The 23,583-nt window shown below is 35.3% G+C and overlaps 2 protein-coding genes across 6 annotated transcripts in view; one reads left to right on the top strand and one right to left on the bottom strand.

Moving 5' to 3' along the window:
* Positions 1-19,844, bottom strand: part of LOC149802708 (maternal embryonic leucine zipper kinase-like) — a 101,723-nt gene extending 81,879 nt beyond the window's left edge. For 3 of the 5 annotated variants that reach the window (XM_089952103.1, XM_089952107.1, XM_089952106.1), the window contains exons 1-4: positions 19,731-19,829; positions 16,733-16,842; positions 10,801-10,886; positions 3,761-3,877 (exon numbers count right to left, since the gene is read on the bottom strand). In XM_089952103.1, coding sequence (XP_089808229.1) covers positions 3,761-3,877; positions 10,801-10,886; positions 16,733-16,790 — 261 coding nt within the window. In that variant the 5' untranslated portion in view covers positions 16,791-16,842; positions 19,731-19,829. Of the gene's footprint in view, positions 1-3,760; positions 3,878-10,800; positions 10,887-16,732; positions 16,843-19,262; positions 19,434-19,730 lie in introns of those variants that run through there. The other 2 variants (XM_089952104.1, XM_089952105.1) reach the window with 2 other exon arrangements.
* A 197-nt stretch (positions 19,845-20,041) lies between these two features.
* LOC149802707 (uncharacterized) overlaps positions 20,042-23,583 on the top strand; it is a 44,773-nt gene continuing 41,231 nt past the window's right edge. Inside the window, exon 1 of the mRNA XM_089952102.1 lies at positions 20,042-20,070. Coding sequence (XP_089808228.1) covers positions 20,053-20,070 — 18 coding nt within the window. The 5' untranslated portion in view covers positions 20,042-20,052. The remainder of the gene's footprint in view (positions 20,071-23,583) is intronic.

The raw sequence follows: 23,583 nt of genomic DNA, 5'->3' as shown, positions 1-23,583 counted from the left end.
GTATCTTTTAGTTCCCTCACACCATGAAAAATTATCACTGGCAGCAACACATCTCCTGCTGCGGAAACTGCAAGTACTAAGGTTAGATGCTTTTTATCCACACTAGTCAAGCAAATTCTCAGTTTTAACATCTTTCTTTTCGACAGTCCAGGAATGGGATCAAAGTACATAGGAGTTTCATCCATGTTAATTATCATCTTGTCTTCAAAATCGTCTTCTTCTCTTCATGCCTTTATGAATTTGTGAAATAATTTTATTTTCTACTCCAAATCTTCTGGGAGACGCTGGGCCATCGTTGTCCGTGAACGAAGCAAGAGGTTGTGTCACTTTAAAAAACCTGTTGCCCAGTTCCTACTGACTTGAAACTCAATTTCTTGATGTTCACTTGACACAAATTCTTTGGCATAAGCGCATATAGTGTCCAAACTAACAGGGATCTGCAGATCGTGTTGGAGAACCCACTTTGCAATTTTTCCATCTAACTCAATGCTCTAAGATACTGGTTTCCCACTCCTTGCTAAATGTCCCCATTCATTCATCTGCTGTGAAAAATCTATCTATTTTTGACCAATTTGCTGATTTGGGGATTTGGAAATGTCTTGCTGTTACTCTAATTCCATGCAATTTTGAGAAATTTACAACTTTCTCTTTTTGCTTTAATGTAAAACACTTGTGATGCCCTTGCCTGACATCATCATTTAAGCAGGCATCATATCTGTCCTGACTGGGGTCTCCAATTTCGTGTCTTTTTGTAGCTGGTTCATTTTTGTTTACATCACACCCTTCCTCTCTAGCATGCATTTTTGGTCGACCTATGGGCCTCTTAGGTGAAGCTTTAGGCAACGCATTTTCTTTCCATGCATGACGCAAGGTCTCTTCACTACTTGAGTATCGCACTACAAACTTATCCATAATAACGGAGATCGATAATGTGGTTTATTTTGTTTTATTTTTATTCCCCTTTATATATGCTATGAACGCAATAACAATGACTGCAAGGAATCACTTTTTGTGTAAATGTGTGAGAAGTTACCAATTCAAAGAGTTCCATTGTTTCTATTGATTTTCAAAATCCCTGTGAAAACCAGTACAAAAGAAATCAAAGTTGGCTTCCCCATGTATACATATGTATAGTTTTAAAAAATCTCCACTCTAAAAGGAATCCAAAGTCTGTTTCCAGGTTTGGCTTGCTTTATAATAAATTAACCTTTGTGTTTGATATCCTACCGGTAAGTTCAAACAATGAGTTTATGGCTGCTACAAGGTGCGTTTATTCAACACATGGACTTTCATTTATATGCCATCTGTAGTCATAACTGACACAAACAGGTTTTGAGTTCTTCAGTGTAAATAGTATACACAGCATTAACTTGCTTTAATAATACTTTTTGTAACCCATGGAATCAAAAAGATTGTCATTTGTACTCACAGTGAAGGTATTTATAATAATGATTTTAGTTTACGAGATATTGTCATATTGTTACCCTGGATATAATACACTCTTGGTTATTTTGTACCTTACACAGTGTCACGCATAAATGGCAGGTGCTTTCGAGCAATGAGGTTGATAATTCTCTCTCTCTCTCTCTCATTCATATGATTTTGCAGGATCCAGTTTTAATTCTCATGACATTCAAACCTTTGAGGACAACCAAACATAATTCATTTCTCAATATTCACGTCAATGACCAATGTGTCTGTTGTCTGACAAAAGTGATAAGACTATGGATGCATGCGCTACTTATATGGAGTTCGTGGAAATATTTTTACTTTAATAAAATGCTAATGTCAACCAAAAAAGCGAAACAATGATAACAGTATAAGGTTAGTTAATATCATTTTATTATCAAATAAGCATTTTATTTATCTATTTTATTGTAGCATGCAGTGTCAGGTTGGGGGGGGGGGGGGGGGGGGGGGGAGAGGGGCACAAATTGAATAAAGTTTATTTCAGTTCTTGAGTCTTCGCACGTATGATGTAGGTTAAAAAAATTCACCTAAGTTCTGGGACATGAGGGAAAAAAAATCATTTTTTCATGTCCCAACATATGCGGTAAATACAGTATTTGTTATATCCTGCTATTGCCTTAGATAAGTATACATGATAAAATATATTGGTATGTTTATTGTGGTAATTTTTTGGTCAAATAATGCTTGCTATAACATATTTTGATACTGTACAACATGTTATTCAATGCATGCCATATGCAGAGATGCTCGCTGGATTTTATCATGAGAGGGGAATTTCCAACCTTGTCAAAAATAAGACATGAAGTAGAAGAAAAATGATGGGGAGGAGGAAACAGACACAGTTCGATATTTACTTAACACCTTAATATCCATCCCTCTTTCTTCCTGTGCCACTCTGTAAAACCCCTGCTGAAATCAAAATCTTTAAAATATGTTGCCTCTAGTTGTATAAGCATTAATCTGTAAATTGTTTCTGAGATTAACATGTTCCTTGTCTCTGTATGAATATTGTTCAGTACTGGGAAACTCCTTTCACAGTCTGCTGTCTGAAGGGGCATATACATAGCTAGCTTAGCCAGCTGGAATAAATTTTCAAACTGTTCCTTATCGTTGTTAGGTACATTTTTCCATAGCTCACATTTATTGTCTTTTGGATACTTCTGCTCCAAAATAAGATTTTTCATTAACATAAGCTCTGCCAAAGTTTAACTTTTTTGAACTAGAACTCTGCAGAATACAATGCCAGATTTACTGTTCCGTAATGCTGTATTATGATTTTAAGTCCATTTTTGACATAGTCTATTTGTTCAAACAGGTATTTTGATCACATAAATATCTTTACTCCGTACGTTCATTTTTAGATTTTTGTTTATTAGATTTATCGTAACCTTTATGCTAGAACTATATGGTTTTGTAGCACATGATCCCCCAGAGCTAAATAGTGATGAAAAGAGAAATTGAAACTTCACTCTATTTTTAAATTGTCTGTATTTTATTCTGTCTTGTTTGTCTGCCTTTTCTAAATTTAATGTCAAAATACCACTAAAATGAGGGGTTGAAAGGCATGCTGTCTCTTTTAGTCCAGCCAGCATGTAAATCAGGCTTGTATTTAACACCATCGCAGCTCCAAAAATCGGATATACTTCCTAGCTTAAAAAATGTACTGCCTTCATCACTATGATCAGCCAGTATCTGCTGAATGAAATCATCATCTAAAGATGAACCACGCTTTTCAACAGCCATTTTGGGTCTGCTAGACAGCCTGTATTATACATGTGCATTTGTAAAACTTTGTTCATGCAAGGTTCAAATTATGACAGCATGCTTTGTCCAGGGCCCAACATGCATGTAAAATTTAGTTTAAAAATCATTCACGTCACGTCCTTATATGGCAAATGAAAAAACTAGACAGAAAACGGAAGCAGTTATTAGACAAACTAATATGGCAGAGGATATAAAAGAAAATAGTGGATGAAGAAGGTAAACACTATTTTACATGTATTTCTACATAGAAATTCAGCAATTATGGCATTAAATAAGAGGACTGTTTAATTTCTTTCAGTATAGGTATAGAACATGTTTAAACTTGTTGACAATATGCTTAAAAAAACACTGGGAGTGAATCACACACAACTGCTCCATTCATACGTATAGGCTTATATTACAATGTCCATGAAGTAGGCGTACTAATATTAGTACTAGACAGCTGCATGTAAATATAGATATGGGTAACAATGCAGGCCCATACCACTGTTGTTGTGGAGCATAAATTGAGACAAGTTATATTCACCTCAAGAATCATGAAGAATCTGTCCTCTGTCTCAATCACTTGGTACAGTTTACAGATGTGCTGGTGGCATAGTTCCTTCATTGCAGCTATTTCTGTGTACACCCGTGGTAGGTCTTCCTAGATATTAAAATTCAAACATGCATTAAAAAATCTATATGACTTTTTCAGAACTGGAAGACAGAACATGTCAATTAAAAATATACAAAAACTAAAGCTTCTTGTACCTACGTCTAGGTTACAGGCATGATGTTCCCCCTGAGGTAATGATATAGGAAAGAAATTTTGTTGTAAATGATTTTGCTCCAAGAACATTTACCCAATCACTTTAACGTACACACATGCACACACACACACACCACTTATATAAAGAGAAGCAACTCTTACAGATCAGCCCCCCTTGTTCCCAGTAAGTGGCCACCCATATCCCAGATGATTACCTATTTACGTTACATTCAATGGCCAGGCTGGTGCAAGTCACTAATGCTTCTTAAGTCAAGATCTTCATAAATCATACCTGATCATAAGACATTTCAGAGTATGCCAATATAATATCCACCTTTAGCCAAGAGGACATCTTTGCTAGCCAAGATTCCGATAACCCTAGCTACAGCTTGACAGATCGCACAGATATACTGGTGTTTTATCCAAGTGACACCTATTGGATTTCATGTGTTACCTCCCAACTAACCAACAATGTGGTGCATTGTACATCTGCTGAAAACAGTGGTTGCAACTGACCTAAAAATGATACTTTGGAAGTTTAACATCAAAAGTATGACTATATACCAAAGGGAAGCCATTACTGGTGTATCTGAGTGAAAGGTATTTGTGCAAACACGGATCAACACTGGAAAACTGCTTATTTATCAGTCCATTCAAGTTGTGTGCTCCCCTTGTCTTGATCACATAGGAACAGTTTTCAAATTTGAACAACTTAATTTTGATTGGATGCGGTGGCAAGCCACAACATCCAATGAAATTCACAGACCCAAAACTCAGAAATTTCTGCTTGATATGCCAAGGTGTAGATAAGGTTATCAGAACCTTGGTTAGCGATGATGCCAAGAGAACAGCTCTTATGGGTTTATGTCTTGCTTTCCCATCATAATCAGTAGGATACCCCATCTCAGAGCATTTATCTGGTCCTGCACCTCTCCTGACACATCAATCAAAGAGAGCCTGCGAATAGTTATTTGCTTGTCCGTAGAATTTAACCTGTTCTTTAAGATAAAACCAGATTTTGTGATTAGTATGACCAAGCTGTCAGAATGAAACTGTATGTAGTCTGGAACCGCTAGTCTCATATTATAAGTAGTGTTTCCCTTTACGCACATTTGTGCATCAGGGACACACAGAGAAAAATTATGCACACGTTTTGTTGCCATGCATTTTTTTTTACTCAAAGGACTCACATAAATCGATCAGGATTTATTTAATATCCAATGCTTTGGATGAGGGATGGCATCGTGTATACTACGAGTATATGCATAGTCTGGTTCCCTGCTATTCATATAGTGCAGGAAGCATACAAAACAGAGAACCAGACTAGCATAAGCAATGTTTTGACAGAGTAGCCTCCCCATATCTTGCGAGTTTTCATGTGATTTCCATCGAGCTCATCCAGATGTTTAACATCAATGCTTGTTGCACTAGAAAGCGATCACCAGATTAAAACAGCTTGGATTAAGAATCATTAGTGAAGAAATGGAACTTTAATTTAAAATGGAGAAAATAATTCCCTTGACTGGAACACGGCACATCCTTTAGGATTACCGGTGTGACTTCTGATCATATGATTGTGAAGAATGCAAAAGTGAATAATCCTTTCATGACAGGGTTTAAGAATTTTAAAAAATCTGCCCTTGTTCGCCACAAGATATTTGGAGAACACATTATCACCCAAGACATTCCTTCACAACAAAGAAATCAGTAAACTTGCTGAGGCAAATGCGTTATTTTGATTACAAAGTCAGGGGGTCATTTCTGTGTTCTGCTTCTTTCACTTTCTTCACTAATGATTCTTAGTGCATGACATTTTAATCCGGAGATCCCTTTCTAGTGCAACAAGCATTGAGGTTAAACATCAAGATGACATCTTGCTGAGCTCGATGGAAATCGCGTGAGAGCTCACAAGATATGGGGAAGCTACTCCGTCATGACATTGCATTTGCAGGTCTGGTTCCTTATTTCGTATGTTCCCTGCATTGCACTCTGCTATACAAATAGAGGAGCACAAGACAGGGAGTAAACAAAGCGGGGAACCAGTCAATGCCTATGCTCGAAGTATACATGATGCCACCCGTTGTCCAATGCATTGGATATTAAATAAATCCTGATCACATTATGTGAATCAATTGCATTAAAAGAAACACACAGCAACAAAATGTATGCGTCGATTATCTCCAGCGCGCATCCCTGACACACAAATATGTGTAAAGGGAAACACTGGATGTTACTAACCTGGGTCTGCAACTGGTCAAACTTCTTACCAGACAAGGCAAATCCACATGGATTAGAACCAGAATACAAACACAAAATATACTAAAAATTACTTATATTCAGCACTCACTTAAATTAGTCAGCATGTGTAACTTTCACTGACTGATCGTCAACTGGAATTTTAAAATGAGCTCAGTGCTGTATTACATTACTGTCATATTCTTCTTCCAAAGTTTGTAAAGTGGTTTTCATTTGTCCTTATTTCAGATCTGACATGTTTTGAAGTTTGAATAGATCCATCTTCTCGAACATTTTCCATTCCATAAAGCTCTCTTAACATGTGGTGCCATTTGCTTTAAAAGTATAGACTGGTCTGCTAACTAACTAGCTTATCAATATAATAAATCTGTGAGGCAAAGTTCAGATTTAAAGAAACTCATATTTTCTTGGAAATGGGTCATATACAGATGCTATAAATAGCAAATAAAAAAAAAACTCTTATTGTTGTCTTAAACTGCAGTCATCTTTTTAAGAATATTCTCAAATTTATTTGAGTGGAATTAAAGAGATGATAATAAAAATGACCAGAACATCTTATTGTTTTATTTTACCAAAAAGGCATAATCCATATACTGGCAAGTATAAAATGTATTTGGTGAAAAAAAGTGTAATGATTACACCAAAAGTATAATGGTTGGCATGTATGTAACCAGTACAAAAGTTGGTAAGCAGTTAACCAATAATCCCCACCTTACTTCTTAACACTACTCATATTTAGCAAGCTGAACAAAGTTATATTCAAACTGAAAATGTGGATAAAATGTCTCACTCCCAGCTTATTATTCAAAAACAAGCTTTAAACAATTCAGACCTGCCAACATTGAAAAAATCAAAATCAGGAAAATCACCATTAAAAATCAGGAGGCAGGGTAAAAAATCAGGAGGTACAAGAGTAAGGTGTATATATATCATGATAATGATGTATATTTTTTTATTTCAGCCCAACAAATGTTGCAGATTTCCATTTCTGCAAAAGTTCATCATTTATTTGTCCTTGGGTGCCAAATTTGCTAACAAGAATAGCTTCCAGGGTTGATGCTGACAGGCTGGCTCTTTGACTAGTTCTGTTTTTTCTGACCATTGAGAATGCTCTCTCAGCATTGCTATTGCTGTGCAGTATTCAAAGTACTGATAGCATTACTCTCCCTAGGGTTGGAAACAACAGTTGGCCAGATCCATCCTTTTTTTTCCTGAGAGCAACCCACTGATGATCTGCTCTTTCCATATTCAATTATGTGTCTAAATTGTAGCTTTGGTTCAGCTGAAACTCTCTATGTAGATCATCAGTGTTGATTCCTTCCATTCGGCTGGAGAAAAAGGCCAGGTCCTTAAATGATGCTAGAGATCGTTTAGCCACATCTGCAATGCCTGCATGAACGAGTAAGTCATTCTTTAATGGAAATTTTTCCTTCATGTATGACAGTGATTTGATCAGAAATGCCCTACAGTGCATTCTTGTCTGTAACTGTGCTTCATTATTCATCTTCTCTAGAAGTTTGTTGGTTGCCTCACCCAAGTACAAGTCCTGAGAACGAATGTACAAACTTTCATCTTTTACATCAATTGCTGTGATGTCTGTCTTGTCAACAATGTACTTTGGCATAATAACAATAGAAAGGAATTCTCGGTACAGAGATAGTAGAATGTTTCTGGTCTTGTGAATTAGGGGCTTGTCATGCTGTAGAGCTTGGTTGGTTCTGTCAAAACTGTTCTGAATCCAGCTTAAAAGCTGGCAATATGCAAGGGTACGTCTTGAGTTTAGATTATCTCTTATTCTTTTTCACACCGTTTGTGCTTGGCTGTTACAATGTGTTTATTAATGTCATCTAAACCACCACATCATATTGCGAGATGCTGTGAGCAGCATTGGCAGAATGCATGATAGACCCCGCAAGTTGACGGAGGAATGAAAGCATGCTGCTTTCCCCAATCACTCCTATATTTTTGATCCCATTTCTTTTTCTTGGCTGGTGAAAATTCATCAGTTGCTTCCTTTCCTTCTATTTCTCGCTTCTTGCTGAGAAACTTATCCATTTTTTTGTTAAGATTTGCTGATGAGGTCGGATAAAGATAACCACACTGTGAGACAATCTCTTTGTATTTGCGGATGAAAACCAGAAATGATCCAAATCAAGCCGGATATGGTAAAGTACTAAGAAACATACCAGACACAGAAAAACCAGATACAGAAACAGGGAAACGGAAAATGACATTTTTGTAAAAAATATGGATTTTTTTTCTCTCGAGGAGCTGAAAAATTGGGGTTTTTTCTCAAAAATCAGGGAATCGGGAGATATGTCCAAAAATCAGGATTCTCCCGATTTTTTTCAGTAGGGTTGGCAGGTCTGAAACATGCATTGAAACATCTGTAATACTTCTGCCATGGTTGCAGCCAAAAGCAATAAATGTACCTTGTTATGCTATTGTTAGATTCAATACAGAAAAATAATAATATCATCTTCACTCATACTCTATTCCAACACAAGAACACTTTTTTCTTTGACAGTTCAGGCTGTTAACACCTTTTGTGTAAGTCATTTAAACACTAGTGATACAGAGGTTTTACATTTTGCATATATAAATGATCCTGACAAACAGCATGATTGTTAGCAATTATTGCATGAAATGGCAGAAAATATGACAAGATAATTAAAAGTGGAATGTATACCAAGACCACTTGCTCAAAAACAAGCAGCAAATATCTTTGCTTCAGCATGTGTAACATGTACATTTCACACGAGTAAAGAAACTGAAGCTTTGATCATGCTATAATCCTTGTCAGTTATCGCTGTACAAGGTGTTTTTGAATGACAACAGGATGCAGTTTGGTTAATGCATCACAGGTAACTGGTTAAGAAATTTACTAAAAATTAGAGCCAAGAAAAAAAGGACAATATTCAAACTGTCAGAAGTGGTCGAAAAGATAAGACCCAAAATTACTAATGGGGGGGGGGGGATAATCTCCTTGGACTGGTAACTAGTGAAAAAAGTTCAGCAATTAAATAATAGCAGGAAACCTATTATTACTAATAAAATTAACTTTTTTCATATCAGTTGATCTAAAAAAAAATTATTTAAGCATAGTGACAGTATCAGACCTGCCAACCCTGACGAATCCATCTCAGTAAGGCAGTAGATTTTTTTTTTTTTACATAAGATTGACCAGTTTTTAGTAAGCTGTAACAAAATATCAATAACTGGTATTGTAAAGCTGGAAAACATAATTAAAAGTTAGACGCAGCAACAATAAACATTATGTTCAATTGAAAAGGAAGTAAAGTACGCGTAGACTTTATTTACCACTAGTACAGGTGCACATACTTTAGTTCCAAACCCTATGCAACTCAATGGCTTGCTGCTATCTCTCAACTTGTAATTCTTGAAAATTCACTCTTTTTCCATTTCACAGGACAATGGCAATCATATCTCCCGCCACAAGACATACACAACTTAACATGTGATATCCGATAAACATAATTGTGTCCTTTCCAGCTTTATTCACAAGAATTTAAATATACCTTTTTATTCTTCTGTGTTGAATATTAACACTTTTCTAGAAGCTTATTTTCCCTTTCGTCTTAAACATGCATCGCTTTCTGGACACCATTTTAAATTTTTTAAATATAATTAACAATTTGATCATACAGACGCTTCACACGAAACAAATAGGTGCAGTTTAAAGAATCTGGCGTGCTGCTGTAAAGTTAGTTTGGTTACCTGACTAATTTCACTATATCTAACATGAAACCCGGATCCAAATCAAACACGGATAAACCAATTATCCGGATTTTTGACAACAAAAACTTTTCCGTAGTTTTTGCTTGTATGCTCTAAGTCTATATTTTAATAGTAATTTTCATAAGTCTTACGGCAAAATTGTAAGGGTTGGCAGGTCTGCAGTACTCCAACATGTTGTTCAGAATATAATTTATTCATAATAATAAATGATTACATACCAAATTGATTTCAAATTCAAAGATATGATCTCAAGGATAATAACAAGCTCAAGAAATAAAATGCACGATTTCCTCATAATCATGCATTTTATAATCTCAACTTTTCTACCAGATTTCTCTTTCTTTATTCCAACCTCCCAATCTTTGATAACCCAAACATCAATCACTCGAGTATAAGGTACTACTCAAATATTTTCCTCAGCTGATGTCAGGCATTCAATTGTCTCCAACCCTAAAAAACACGAAATTACCAAAAGTGGAAATATGAAATTTGGCCCTTTAGCACTCAAGTTTTCCTGTATCAGGGGCTATTTTAGGACTCTGGATTGTGAGAGCAGCACTAATTTCTAAATAAAATTGTGCAAACAAATTAATCAAAAATGCAAAAGCATGCATCATGTTTGCAAACCATACCTTTACTTACTTCATTAAATCGTCCCATATTCTGAGAAGATACTCGCTCCAATTTTTATTCTAAATTACTATATCTCACTCATATGAGGATGAGACAATCCAACCCATAAGCACTCCTGGTAATATCACTTTGTTTTTATTCTAAAAAACAGAAGGCTGAATTTATGTTACCCCTAATCCTTTCTTGTCCATGATCTTTATTGCCACCTTTTCTGCAGTCAAGGCATGGTAAGCCAGCTTTACTTTAGCAAAACCACCTGCAATGAAAAGGAGTGAAGAAAAAAAATGACATACCAATTTTCATTCAGAAAATCAAAACATAATCAGTTCTTAAATAAAGTTGTCTTGATCATCATTTTCATCAATATGAAAGAAATAAAAATAATGGAGCCTGCTGTAAATATGCAGTTATTCGAACATTTCAAGCACAGCACATTTTACCAAAATACTGAATACATTGAATATTATTATCAAATATGTATGACCCCACTACAGGAAAAATCCTGAGTAGATTTGCATGCCATTGTCTTGCCTGTGAATTACCTTTAAATGTCATAGCTTTGGTTCAGGCAAGACAAAAATTAATGTTATTATATACATATTACCATTGTAATGGTTTCATCACTGGAGTCACCTTGACCATGATATTGATAAAGAAATATTAACTGGCAGTATCACATGGAGCTGAGACCACCCTTGCTTATGTAATCGTGTTGATCATAATAATATGTGTACTCGGTATATTTCAACTGATATATATCTGTGAGATACAAAAAACAACAGTTTGAAGATAATGGATGGGGACGGCAATGGAATTTTACATTAGCTGTAACATTGGCTGTGGCATTTGACAAGACATTTGTCTCCAGTGTGCTTGCTGGGCTGCCAACCCTCTAGATTTGCACTTAGTGACAAAAGGGATAAAAATTAGTGACTTTTGAACACAATTATTCAAAAATTATATCATGACACTAGTTCATACACTTCCATGGTCAGTATTGCATTATATGAAATCCCAAAATCAAAATAAAACATTATTTACACTGATTATATGTACAAATTTATTTGCTGCCAAATTTACTGATGTACACAAACTTCACATTACTTGTCATGATATAATGCTGTGGCAGTCTTGAACTTCCTCAATTAGGCTATGGTAACTTTATTTTCAAAACAGTTAGGCTTCATGCCTGCTGGTTAATTCTGAGGAATAAAATTGTTGCCAATTCTCAACACCTAAGGAGACACGAAAGGTTGTCTTATTTTTCCTCACAACAGGAAATAATCTTTCACTGTCACTTTTGCCGATCTCAAACTGAGAAAGAAAGGTAATGTTCAACAAGAAAGCTCCTAAGCAATGCTTCAGCATTGGTAGCATGCAGGACTTGAGTAGGTGGCTTAAAGTACTTCAAAACTGAAATCTGCTGGGGGTGCTATAGCAGTGTGCTTTTTCACATTGTTCTGTCACATGCCTACAGGGGCTCATATCGTCACTTGCAATTTACTTCGCATACATCTACTATATAATAATATTACTACATGGTACATGTGTGACAGGCAAATTGTAAGCAACAATACCAGCCCTGGTGCACATTCCCAATTCTAAAATGCGCAGCACACTACTGTGCGAAAAGCATAATGTACATCGATGTTTAATGGCTGTATGCAAGGTCAATTTTTTGTGTACTCTAACCTATACTTCACTTTTTTGCAGAATACAAATCTTTTTCCTTGGAGGTGAAAACATTTTAACTGCAGTGTGGCTTTATCTACGAAATGGTATTATTCCTGAAAATGAAACATCGATGGAATGGTGAATGATTAGCAGTGTCGGTACATGCACAGAAAACCGAACTCAACCAAATTATGATACATGCTAATCTTTCAATATTTTGAAAATTCCAACACTCGAAAAGCTGTCTTCATATAGTGTTTGTTTTTTTAAAAAAGTTACAGTTGCTACGAGTATGTACATGTCCCTTTTTTAAAAAAATCAGATGGGCCCTGGTTTTTTTAAAGAGTATTTGTAAAACTTCTGTTTTAAATATATATTATATACAGTGTAACCCAGCTATAACATGATAATTGGGTCCAAAAAATTGAATCGCGTTAATAGCAGGGTCATGTTAATGCAGGGTTTTACAGTATTTTACTTTTTTCAAAGAACAACTCATTGACAACATACACATGTATTCATTGCCAATGTATATGTTGAATAGTGTATCAACACCGTTTACTATTGTGCCGTAGTGGCATGCATTTCATCCACAACGCATGTAATTTCATTTAAAATTGCATACAGATTTACACTATTCAATAATTTAGTCCCAGATCATTGTGTCTGAATTCAATGTCTAAGTTATAGTATGAACAGAGTATTAACACTGCTTACTTGCCATCTGATGTTGTACCGTTGTCGCTTGCAATTCATATATAATACATGTAATTTTATTGCAAAAACTGCATACATATTTAAACTATTCAATCATTTTGTTACAGATCATTATGTGTCTGACTTCAGTGGGAAAAATTAACAGCAGAATTAGGTTAAGAAAGAAGAAGCATGTGTACGGTTCATTACGTGTCAATGAACGGTGACTGTACAAATTTCATACAGCTAAAATTTTCTTATATGCGTTTGTGTACATTTATCCATTGCAAATTTCCAATAATTTACACTTGTATGCCTATTCGTGAGAATGACTACAGCAAGAATAATTAACAATCAACACTTGCTTTCAGTTTACATATAGCTTTTACTTCAGATTTTGGGAATATCGAAAGAAACTTGAAAACTACTATACTAATCATTGCGCAAAGTGCAGAGAACGACTTGCGTTTGTGAATTTGCTTTTCCACAACGGTAAAATATTTTAATAAAAAATAGGAACTTAATAATGAGTTCATAAGCAAACACCATACACGTGTAAAACCCGAGAACTAAGTGCACTAGGGAGCCATGCCATGACCTTGTCATATCCGAATTTGCGTTATCGTTGGACATGTTATGATGGGGTCAAACTGTACTTTATAATGCTCACTACAGGGCATACTGTAACAACTGGATATAGTTCTACTAACATCGCAACTAGCAATACAGGACTGTTATGTGTATCGGTGAGCACTGCTGATATTCTGACTAGCACTTAACAGAATAAAAATTATTTTATTCCTGATTTAAGCTGATTGAGAATTTGGGAATTCATGATTTATCTGCATGTGGTGCAAATCCATGAATCGCTATAGAGTGTTGTGAAATTCACATCAAAATCATGAGGGTTGACAGGTCTGTGCCTATGAGGATATGGTATAAACATCAGAGATATTTTAACGAGATGCTGCTTCACCTTTCAATTAGCAAAATACTTTCACATTCAACATAATCAAAACAACTTTAACTCTGACATAAAACTAGGCCAAAATCAGACAAACAGACATCTGGATGCCAAAGTGATCGCTATGTGAGAATTCTGCAAAGGTGGGCTTGACTAAAAAGGTTGTGACACATCAATATAAGTTTGAGCTCGTAATTATACGCATACAGAAATTTCTAGCACAAAATGTACACACTCTATAATCAGCTTATAGTCCATTATGAAATCATACCCACATTCAATCTCTGAGACTTTATCTAGCACAAATACAATCTAAGGATTATTCAATCCTTTAATAACACACAAATTTCAAACCATGCCTTGTTAAGTCTGCCCAAACTTTCGTAATTTGATAAAACAGTCAACAACAGTGAGTACAATATCAAACAGGTGCTATTTTTAGTAAATGAAGCACACTAATGTACATGATAAGCTGCAAGTGTGTGAGGCATGGGTGCAAAATTGATGCTAAGATGCTAGCGGTTTGCTATCACAATTGCTAGCCAAAAAAACCCCACAGAATTAGAATTTTGCTTGCTGCTGATACTATGTATTCAAAATATGAAATATACCAGTAAACATCAAAAACAGCCTGATCTTTGTAAGATGAAAATATTACAACAAAATACTGCTGGTTCTAAATTAAGTTAAATTTTAGCTCTGAATGCAGATCATCATGTGGTTTAAACAAAGAAACAAATGGCTGTATGTACAGTCTACTGTATTAAAAAAATTAATACAAAAAGATAAATACAATAAATCTTCTAATTTTAAAAGTATGATAAAAACTATCAGCCAATAACTTTAAAATAAAAAATCTAATTTTAGTTTTGTCGTTCATATTTTTACATATTTTTGGAGCCATCTCCATATTCTAATAAGTACTTAAGATTCCACACACCTTTGCTAATAGTTATTTCTGTCTTCTATAATAATAATAATAATAATAATAATAATAATAATAATGTCATTTTTTATATGTTGACAAGGCACCAACAGTCTAAATAATACTTAAATATGAATTAAAAATATTATAAAATTGCACTTCCCCATATCTTCAATAATCTGGGTTAAAACAACTTTTTTTTTTACCACAGTGTTAATCTAAGGTGTAGACATCCACACTGAAGTCAACGTGATCTGTATAATGAGCTACTGCAAAGGTTAACTCAACAAAAACATTCACATAGAATCCTAATGCTGATGCCACAGATGCCAATGCCACATGCAAGATAATAAATCCACAATCAGGATACAAATTTGTGGCTAATAATTATAGGTTAAGCTATTATTATTGATGACACGTGATAGAGTCGTTTGATATGTCATGTAGTTGTTATGACACGTATATAGTGTCCTTGTGACGTCTATAATGGTATGTATAGGTTACTGCATTTGTACGGGAAAATATGAATGAGTTTTTCAGATGGAAATACTGCATGACCTTGAAAGTGCAGTATATCCATCCGAGAAAATTAGTTCCTATTTTCATATACAAATGCAGTAACCTTTTTATTATATGCTCACTTTCTTATTCTACCTAAGGCTTTAATTCTGTAAACAAAAATATACTACACAAAACAAAGTAACTGAATGTATGCCGTATTCCGAATTAAATACACAAGCACAGATTCAGCATTACACGACAACAACAGTATTAATGTGCACATAACTCTGCACAAATAAATTTGAACTTAGTCACATGCTAGACATAACTTTTTTTAAATGGTGTTTTGGTCTACTTAAAATTTAAATTTGGAGTCATATTGTGAATGAATGCGCATTGCAGCAACTTTTCCATTTGAGCTCAAATGATTAGATTTTGGTATTTTTGTCTTTTCTATGAAATTGCATGATTATGGACTGGATTTATGTGCCAATTCTACATGAAGTACATCGGATTTCAGTGGTGATGGAGCAGCATACTGTTGACATATGCAAGTGCTTTTTCTGTTCTGCAATTGAATATCTGAAATCATAATATGGGGAAAATATGAAGACTTTCAATTGCAATTATCAAAAAGATACTATGGCATGTAATGTTTATTTCATTTTGAGTGTAGTAAGGAGGATGTAATTGCACTTGGAATAGAGTCGAAATTACAGTACAATTTCGAAATGTGTAATCAAACTTGAGAACCCATGACATGAAAGTACATTTTGAGAAAATTTAGGATGTAAAATTGTAATTATATTTTTTGCCATTTTTATTCCCAGCTAAAGAAGACAGTTTATGCCTTGTCACTTGCATGTTATTTGTAAGGACCCTGTCTGGCGACTATAGCTTGCCTAAATCCGAAAACTTGTATCAAAAAAGTTAATGTGGAATGTGCCAAAGCAGTTGGTATGTGGCAATCCACGAAACATCTGCTTTGGCTCATTCAGTTGGTTTACTTCATCCACAGACAAATAAAATAAATCAAAAGAGCTGGCATCTGCGACCATGTGTTTACAACAGAAAGTAGTTTTTTTCTTCATGCGAGTTCAATATGAACTACACGCAAGTTCAACATCGTAAAATACTGAATGATTCTGACAATGTAAAGTTAACAGAGAAAAAAAATGAGCATATAACAATTTATAATACTGTTCAGAAGTTTCAAGACTGCAACCAATGTATGGACAGTATGACTTTCAAGAAACTCTAACAATCTTATTATTGATGCTACTGCTGTCTGAAAAATGCCCTGCCAATTATGAGTGAGACAATGTGTAATATTATTGATTACCTGATCCAATTGTTTCTCGAAGGTGATAGTATCCCTTCAGTTCAGCATAAGAGGTCATAGTGGAGCACTGGTTAATTTAACAGGGAATATTAATTTTGAGGATTGGGGCTCTGAAAAATAAAAATCAGTTATTTAAGCAAAACACAGAAATGTAAGAAAGATGGATTATACCACAAACACTTTCCAGAGCTCAAAATTTGAAAGCAACTCTCTCACTGACTGTTACTTTTATTGTTGGAAGTTGCAATGTGCCAAATTGCTACAAGTGTAGAAAATGGTAATTCTCGATATTTATTTTTCTGTACAAATGAATGCAAACGTAAATGAGAAATCTACAATATAAAAACAGACCCTACAATAAAAGTAACAAATAAAAGCAACAAACATGATCTTAAACTGGATGAAGTTTAAAAAGACAAAACTGGTGACAGACTACTGACAACACTCTTATGTCAACTTGTCCTGATATTCTGCCGATTGCTGTCACTTTACAGCTGGCAAGTTCCCATAAATACCATAGGCAATCCTCATTTTCCAATCAAAACAAGGTGACGAACAAGTGCTGTTCCAAATCTGAAACACTACAGATTAAATACCAGTTTTCTTGTACTGTCAGCACATTCAGCAAAGGAGACCTCCAAACTTTGGAAGTTATTGTTTATCAAGGACAAATAGATCAGACAGCATCAAACCCTTACCAAATGTAGCATAGTCATGGAATGGTATAATGAATTGTGTATTACCTACAAATAGGATCGAAGTAGGCAGTCTCATCTGGGTTTTTATTTGTCTAGGCAGCACAGAATTTTTCAAACCCTTCGACAGATTTTTCAATCAGCCGAGACTTAATGCAAATTCAAAATAGACTAAATGTGTTCCAAATAACAGTGATGCAGAATGGTGCAACTGCTATTTGCCTGGCCAAAATGCACTGATTCCTTTGCCAAAATATAACCAGTGTCAAAAGTGTTGCAGACCTGTTTACCATGACAACTGTCTATCAATAATTTCTTAAAGTCCACTCTGGAATTTTGGTCACTGTACATCGGTAGGGGGGTACAAACAAACGGGGATGTATAGTCAGACTATAGATTGACAAATCATTTTGGCAATGTGATTTCTTTAAAAACAAATTTTATACGATTGGGGAAAAAGTCGAGGGTCGGCAATGAGAAACGGACATTCAGCCAACTGGAAACATGTTTTTTATTTTTTGCATAATCAAATATAACTTGACTTCCTACAGTTAAAGCTTCACAGCTCACGTTAATGCCATTTTTTTAATATTCGCAATTCAAGAATAACAACTCTTGCGTAACTCTACAGTGTACGCATGCGCACTTTGAAACTGTTTATCAGTGTATTTCTTAACAAAATGTTCCACTTTCTAGTTTTCTCAGGGTTTTCAATAGGATTTTACAAGTTCAAGTTCAGGATTCATTGCCTGAAGAAAGTCTCAAGTGCCAAAATCAGACAAAGTTGAATAATGTTTCTGTAATGAAAAAAAAATATTAATACTGAAGAAAGTGTTTAGATAGCTTCCTTTCATTCAAGATTCGTACATCTTTTTAACCGATTTCTGTATTCCTGGCTTCCATCACATTCCAGACAACTGAAACATAGACCATCTGTATTAGAATAAAGTCATCAGAGTAAACACTGACTTTAATTTGTAGAAAACTTCCATGTTAATCAACATCAGAACACACTACACAGCATTGTTATTTTGGCAGCAAGACCTCAACCCTGGGTTGTAGTCGTACAATGTAAGACATAGCACATGTTGGTTTTGTTATAGTGCTGTCTTACTATCCAAATAACGGCCTTGTATAGTGTATTCCTATGTCGTTGACATCGGAATGAGTAGTCAAAGTTTCAGGAATAACTCACATTTGGCAGTATATATCAACACTCTTCCACTAATTTATGTGTAATTAATATAGTTACTGTGCTGTCTTTAACCTGGCGGAATGAAAATATGACACAAGCAAATGGACGCATTTTCATGTTCATTGACATATATTTGAATTTGTTGCAATGCGACGGTAGTCAAGGTATGCCAAAGTATGTTTAAGTAGGTTCATGTGACGGATTTGTTTCTTGAACTAAACGAAACGTTGCTTTACAGTTCCAATAGGCATAATATATTTTTATTTGTTTTATTAAAGAATATTTCAACTTAACCCGATTTTGGCATTCTCTGGTTTCATCGCTTTCCAGTCAACTGAAATGTAGGCCAGTGAAACTTGAAAACAGGTCCATTTCTTTTGTGTGAATTTGAATTTATTAGAGAAAAGACACCAGAGTAAGTAAAGTCTGACAAAAACATTATGACTTTACTTTGTAGAAAAGGGCTGTTATTTTAGTTACCAGTTGTGAGATATTCCTGAAGATCCGACTTTCGTCATGTTAGTCGATATCAAAACACACTACACAGCGCTGTTAGTTAGGCAGTAAGACCCTGACGCCCAAAACGTAAATATCAGCGTCAAGGTCTTACGTGTAGGACTACCCTGGGTCGATGTCTTACATTGTAGGTCTGGCCACCACTGTAAATTATTAAAGCGATCTAAAACTTTCCTTTCGAAGTTCTAGATGATAGTTATGGTGCACAGCATTCAACGAGGATTTAATAAACTTTGCTTATAATGTATCAGTACTAAAATAAAATTTGAGTAAACGCACATCAGCATACATTGATAACGGAACTGGATAAATTTCTGACAGGATGAAGGGCAAGATCCGGGTAAACCTAAGTTTTTCACCTAACTGAAATGGAGTTCATGTCCTGTGTAGCCCGTATATTAAACGTATACATGTGACATGACATATTCGGAGGAACGTGTTCACAGAATAGAAAAGGGGTTGGTGTATGTGGTTTGGAAAGCAATAGCAAAAAACTGTCGTTCCAAACGGTTTTTATTATAGAAAGATTTGCATCGTCATGACAACTGATTTTTTTTTAATTTTAAGCTGTTTATCGATTCGCATTACTCACCCTACGGTTTCAAAATTTGTTTTAAAATATTGCATCACCATACAATCCTGAAAATGTTGACCCTGCCTTTGCTTCCTATCTTCACCAACCTTTTGAAAATGGCTCCAATCCCACTATCAGCCAATCAAATTTTGAGAAAATAACATCAATAAAATGGCACGGTCCAAATACCTAAAAACTGAATAAACATTTATTAAATTAATAATACAATGCTATTAAAATTAATTGCTTATATTATCATTTTAATATAAAAATTGTACTGTTAAAATACAGCAAAAGAATATAAGTTGTTCAGCTCCGAGACTAATCCATAAAATTAAAGATGGCGTCGTCAGACGAGGTAACATATCTTTTAGCAACATTGTTGACTTTTGTTGGTCTATAAGTATGAGAAGACTAGATTATCAGGCAATTTTCTTATTACAGAAACATATACAAAATTATGCAGATAATTTCACTGCCATCAACACTTGATATATTTGCTTTGTCCCCTCCAGCAGATTACATAGTACTGGATGCAATATTGTATTTGGCAGAAGCGGGATATCATAAAATATCAGTCTCAGATTCAGGATTTTGCTTTTGATTTACGTTACTATTTCACTGTTGTCTTGGGCAGTAAAATGTATTTTTTTATTACAAAAGCTTGGCTAGAAATGTCCTTAATAAGTATTAAGTACGAGACTATAAGTAGGTCATAATTCTGGAGTTGGAAAGTTTTCAAGACAGTATTTTGAGCTAAAAGAACTCTTTGCAGATTTGTGTCCACAAGGCTATACAATTAAAAACGCGTATAGAGACACATAACACTGGAGTAAAACCGATTTATGGATGACATCTTAGAATTCGACAATTATAATACTTTTTTGGCTGCTAACCTGTATTCGTCTTATGGATAGACTCACCAGTACGGACCTGAAAATCTTTGTTTGGATGTGATTTCTTTGAAACTGCACTTTACGAGTAGTGACATTGATAAGCAAAAAAGGGTGCCATTTCTTTAATGTGTGCAATATGTTATGTGTATGAATAAGAAATAGGAACAAAGGGAGGACACTAAATGGTGTCAGTCAATAAAAGAATTAAATAAGTGACTTAAACAAAGAATTTAACTGATTTTTACTGCCCATTTAAGTGTTTACTTTGTTTCTTGTGATTCTATCTACTGTTAAGGGTCCTAGATAAGAGCTTATGGGAAGATCATTCACCATTGTCCATCTGTCCATTACCACAAGTTTGTAAACATTACTACTGATAAAACAATTTGAAGAATTACCATAAAACTTTACACACACACATTCATCCCAAGTGCTAGTTGATCCAAAATGAAAATTGTGCTGCACAGAAATCCAATATGTCTACTACAGTGGCCATGTTGAAAAGTTTTTGCTGCTGCTCAACAGAAAGTCAAATCAGTGTGGGTTTTTTTTACCAAAAGACTTCTTATGATGTCTGACAGCTCCAGTGGCCTAGTGGTTAGACTCAGCATTAGGAGGTTAGTGTTAGGACTGGTTGGCCAGGTGTCAGGATAATGATACTGGGTGGGACATCATGCCACATGTTTGCGGCATGATGCCCCAGTGCTAGACATAACTATAAACTGCCACACTGCAGATATTGTAGTGATATGACTGAAAAAATTGTTAAAGCTATGTTAAAAATCCAGATCACACATACTTTTATGATGTCTAGTTGCTTCCAAATGAAATTGGTGCCAATTTCTTTTCCAGTATGGCTGCCATCTTGTCACTGCACCTCATGAATGGAAAGTGATAATAACTTGGGCTTTTCACTAAGTATCTGTTTATGACATGTAGCTGCACATGTAGTTCCACTTGGATCTATATGTTGTTGCTAATAATCCTGACTGGATGATTCTTTAAGCAGGGACATTACTGTATTGCATTATATGATATGTTGTTGAGTATAAATGATAATCTGATATCCAGTGTGGCCACCATGGTAAATGTCTTGAATCTTTTGTTGTTGCTACTCACCCTGAAATTGAATATTATTTTGCCTTGAAGATATCTTACAATGACTGGTTCCTTCTATATAAACATGGTATAAATCTGATATCCAACACAGCTGCCATAGCAAACATTTTAAAAACCTAGTTATGGCTGCTTCTCAGTGGAAAGCTATATTGTCATATAGTTTCTTCCAGAAGGTTTCTAGGGTGGCCGAGTGGTTTAAAGCGCTGTCCGTTATGGATCACTGCCATCTCACCTCTGTCTGCGTGAGTTCGAGTCTCGGATTCAGCCAGTGTGGGTATGTGAGAAAGCTTGCCAGTAGCTTCTCATGGGTCGGTGGTTATTTCCGGGGGTTTCCTGGGTTCTTCCTCCACCATTAATACTGGCCGCCAAATATAGCCTATCGTGTGCTGAAAAATGGCGTTAAACCCTACAACAACAACCAGAAGGTTTCTAATGATATTTAATTGATTATGAATTAAAATGATGATGATCTGACCCCCAGTATTGCTTCTCATAAAAATTATGCCAGACTGACAGCCATCTTGAAAGTCTTGGTATTGCTACTTGTGGACAGAAAGTCTTATTGACATGGGATCTTCACTAGACAACTTTTTATGATGTGCACTTCTTCCTAATTAAAGATGATGCCATTCAGACAACTGGCATGGGCATAACAAAGGCCATCTTGAAAATCTTTATTTCTTCTCTTTAAGAATGGAAAGTCATATTATTATGTTGGTTTCACTAGAAACATTCCTACTGTGTCTAGTTGTCTCAGAGGAAACTTTTGCCAATCTGACTTCCAGGATACAGCCATTTAAAAATTCTTTTTACTGCTGCACCTTTTTGATGGAAAATCATATTGACATTGGGTTTTTACAATGTTCCCCAGAAGACTGATGTCACATTGGTTCTGAATCAGAATGGGGCTGATGTGACATCCATTGTGGCCAGCATGACTGCAATCATGAAAATCTTATTGCTAAATCATATCAGCATGGGGTTTCTCCATTGTAATTATCATGTTTGGTTGTCCCTGAATGAAGATGGTCTCAAATGTATCTACCATGGCCATACATTAAGCTACTCCTCCTAAATGGAAAGTAAAATCAACATGGGGTTTCACTAGAAGTCTTCATGAGGTGCATAGATGGACCTGAATGAAACTTATGTGCATCTGACAGCCAGTGGTGGCCATTTTGAAAATCTTGTTCTTGCTACTCGTCCAGACTTTATGGTCATATCTAGGATTTTTATCAAAAGACTTCTTATGATAGCTAGTTGGTCCTAGATGAAAAAGGTGTCCTGCATACATCCATTATGGTAGCTACATTGAAACATATTGAGAATCTTGTCACTTATTCACCTTATTGGATGTGGATGGTAATATTGGCATGGCCTTATCACCTAAAGCCTTTCAGTGGTGTCGAGTTTTTCTTAAATGAAAATGGATTGTCTTACATCCACTATTGCTGCCACAGTGGCTAATTTAAAAATATTGTCACTCAAGAATATTAGAGACGGTTTAACATTCAACAATTAAAAGAATAAAAGGCCTTACACATATCTATAATTCATGGAAATTCTTTTCTAATGGTAGGGAGTCTGCCCCATTGAGAGACTTGTGTTTATTTTTTGCCTCCAATTACTAATTTAGGAGAGAATAGTCATCTTGGACTGGAGACATACTTGGCAGGGCTGAGCAAATCCCATAGCCTGACGTCCCGGACTAGTCATTTTTGAAGTCGGACAAGTAAAATTTTCCAAGTCGCTAGTCTGGGACAAGTGCTTTTTAAAAAAGTCGGGCTAGTCCTTATTTTCATGCTTTAATCACTATATCTGTCTTTATTTGGCCAATCATGCCCTTTGGGCATACT

Source organism: Sinohyriopsis cumingii, chromosome 3 (assembly GCF_028554795.1).
Source record: "Sinohyriopsis cumingii isolate HCF-2022 chromosome 3, ASM2855479v2, whole genome shotgun sequence".
Taxonomy (NCBI): Eukaryota; Metazoa; Mollusca; class Bivalvia; order Unionida; family Unionidae; genus Sinohyriopsis; species Sinohyriopsis cumingii.
This window is presented reverse-complemented; position numbering and strand designations above follow the sequence as displayed.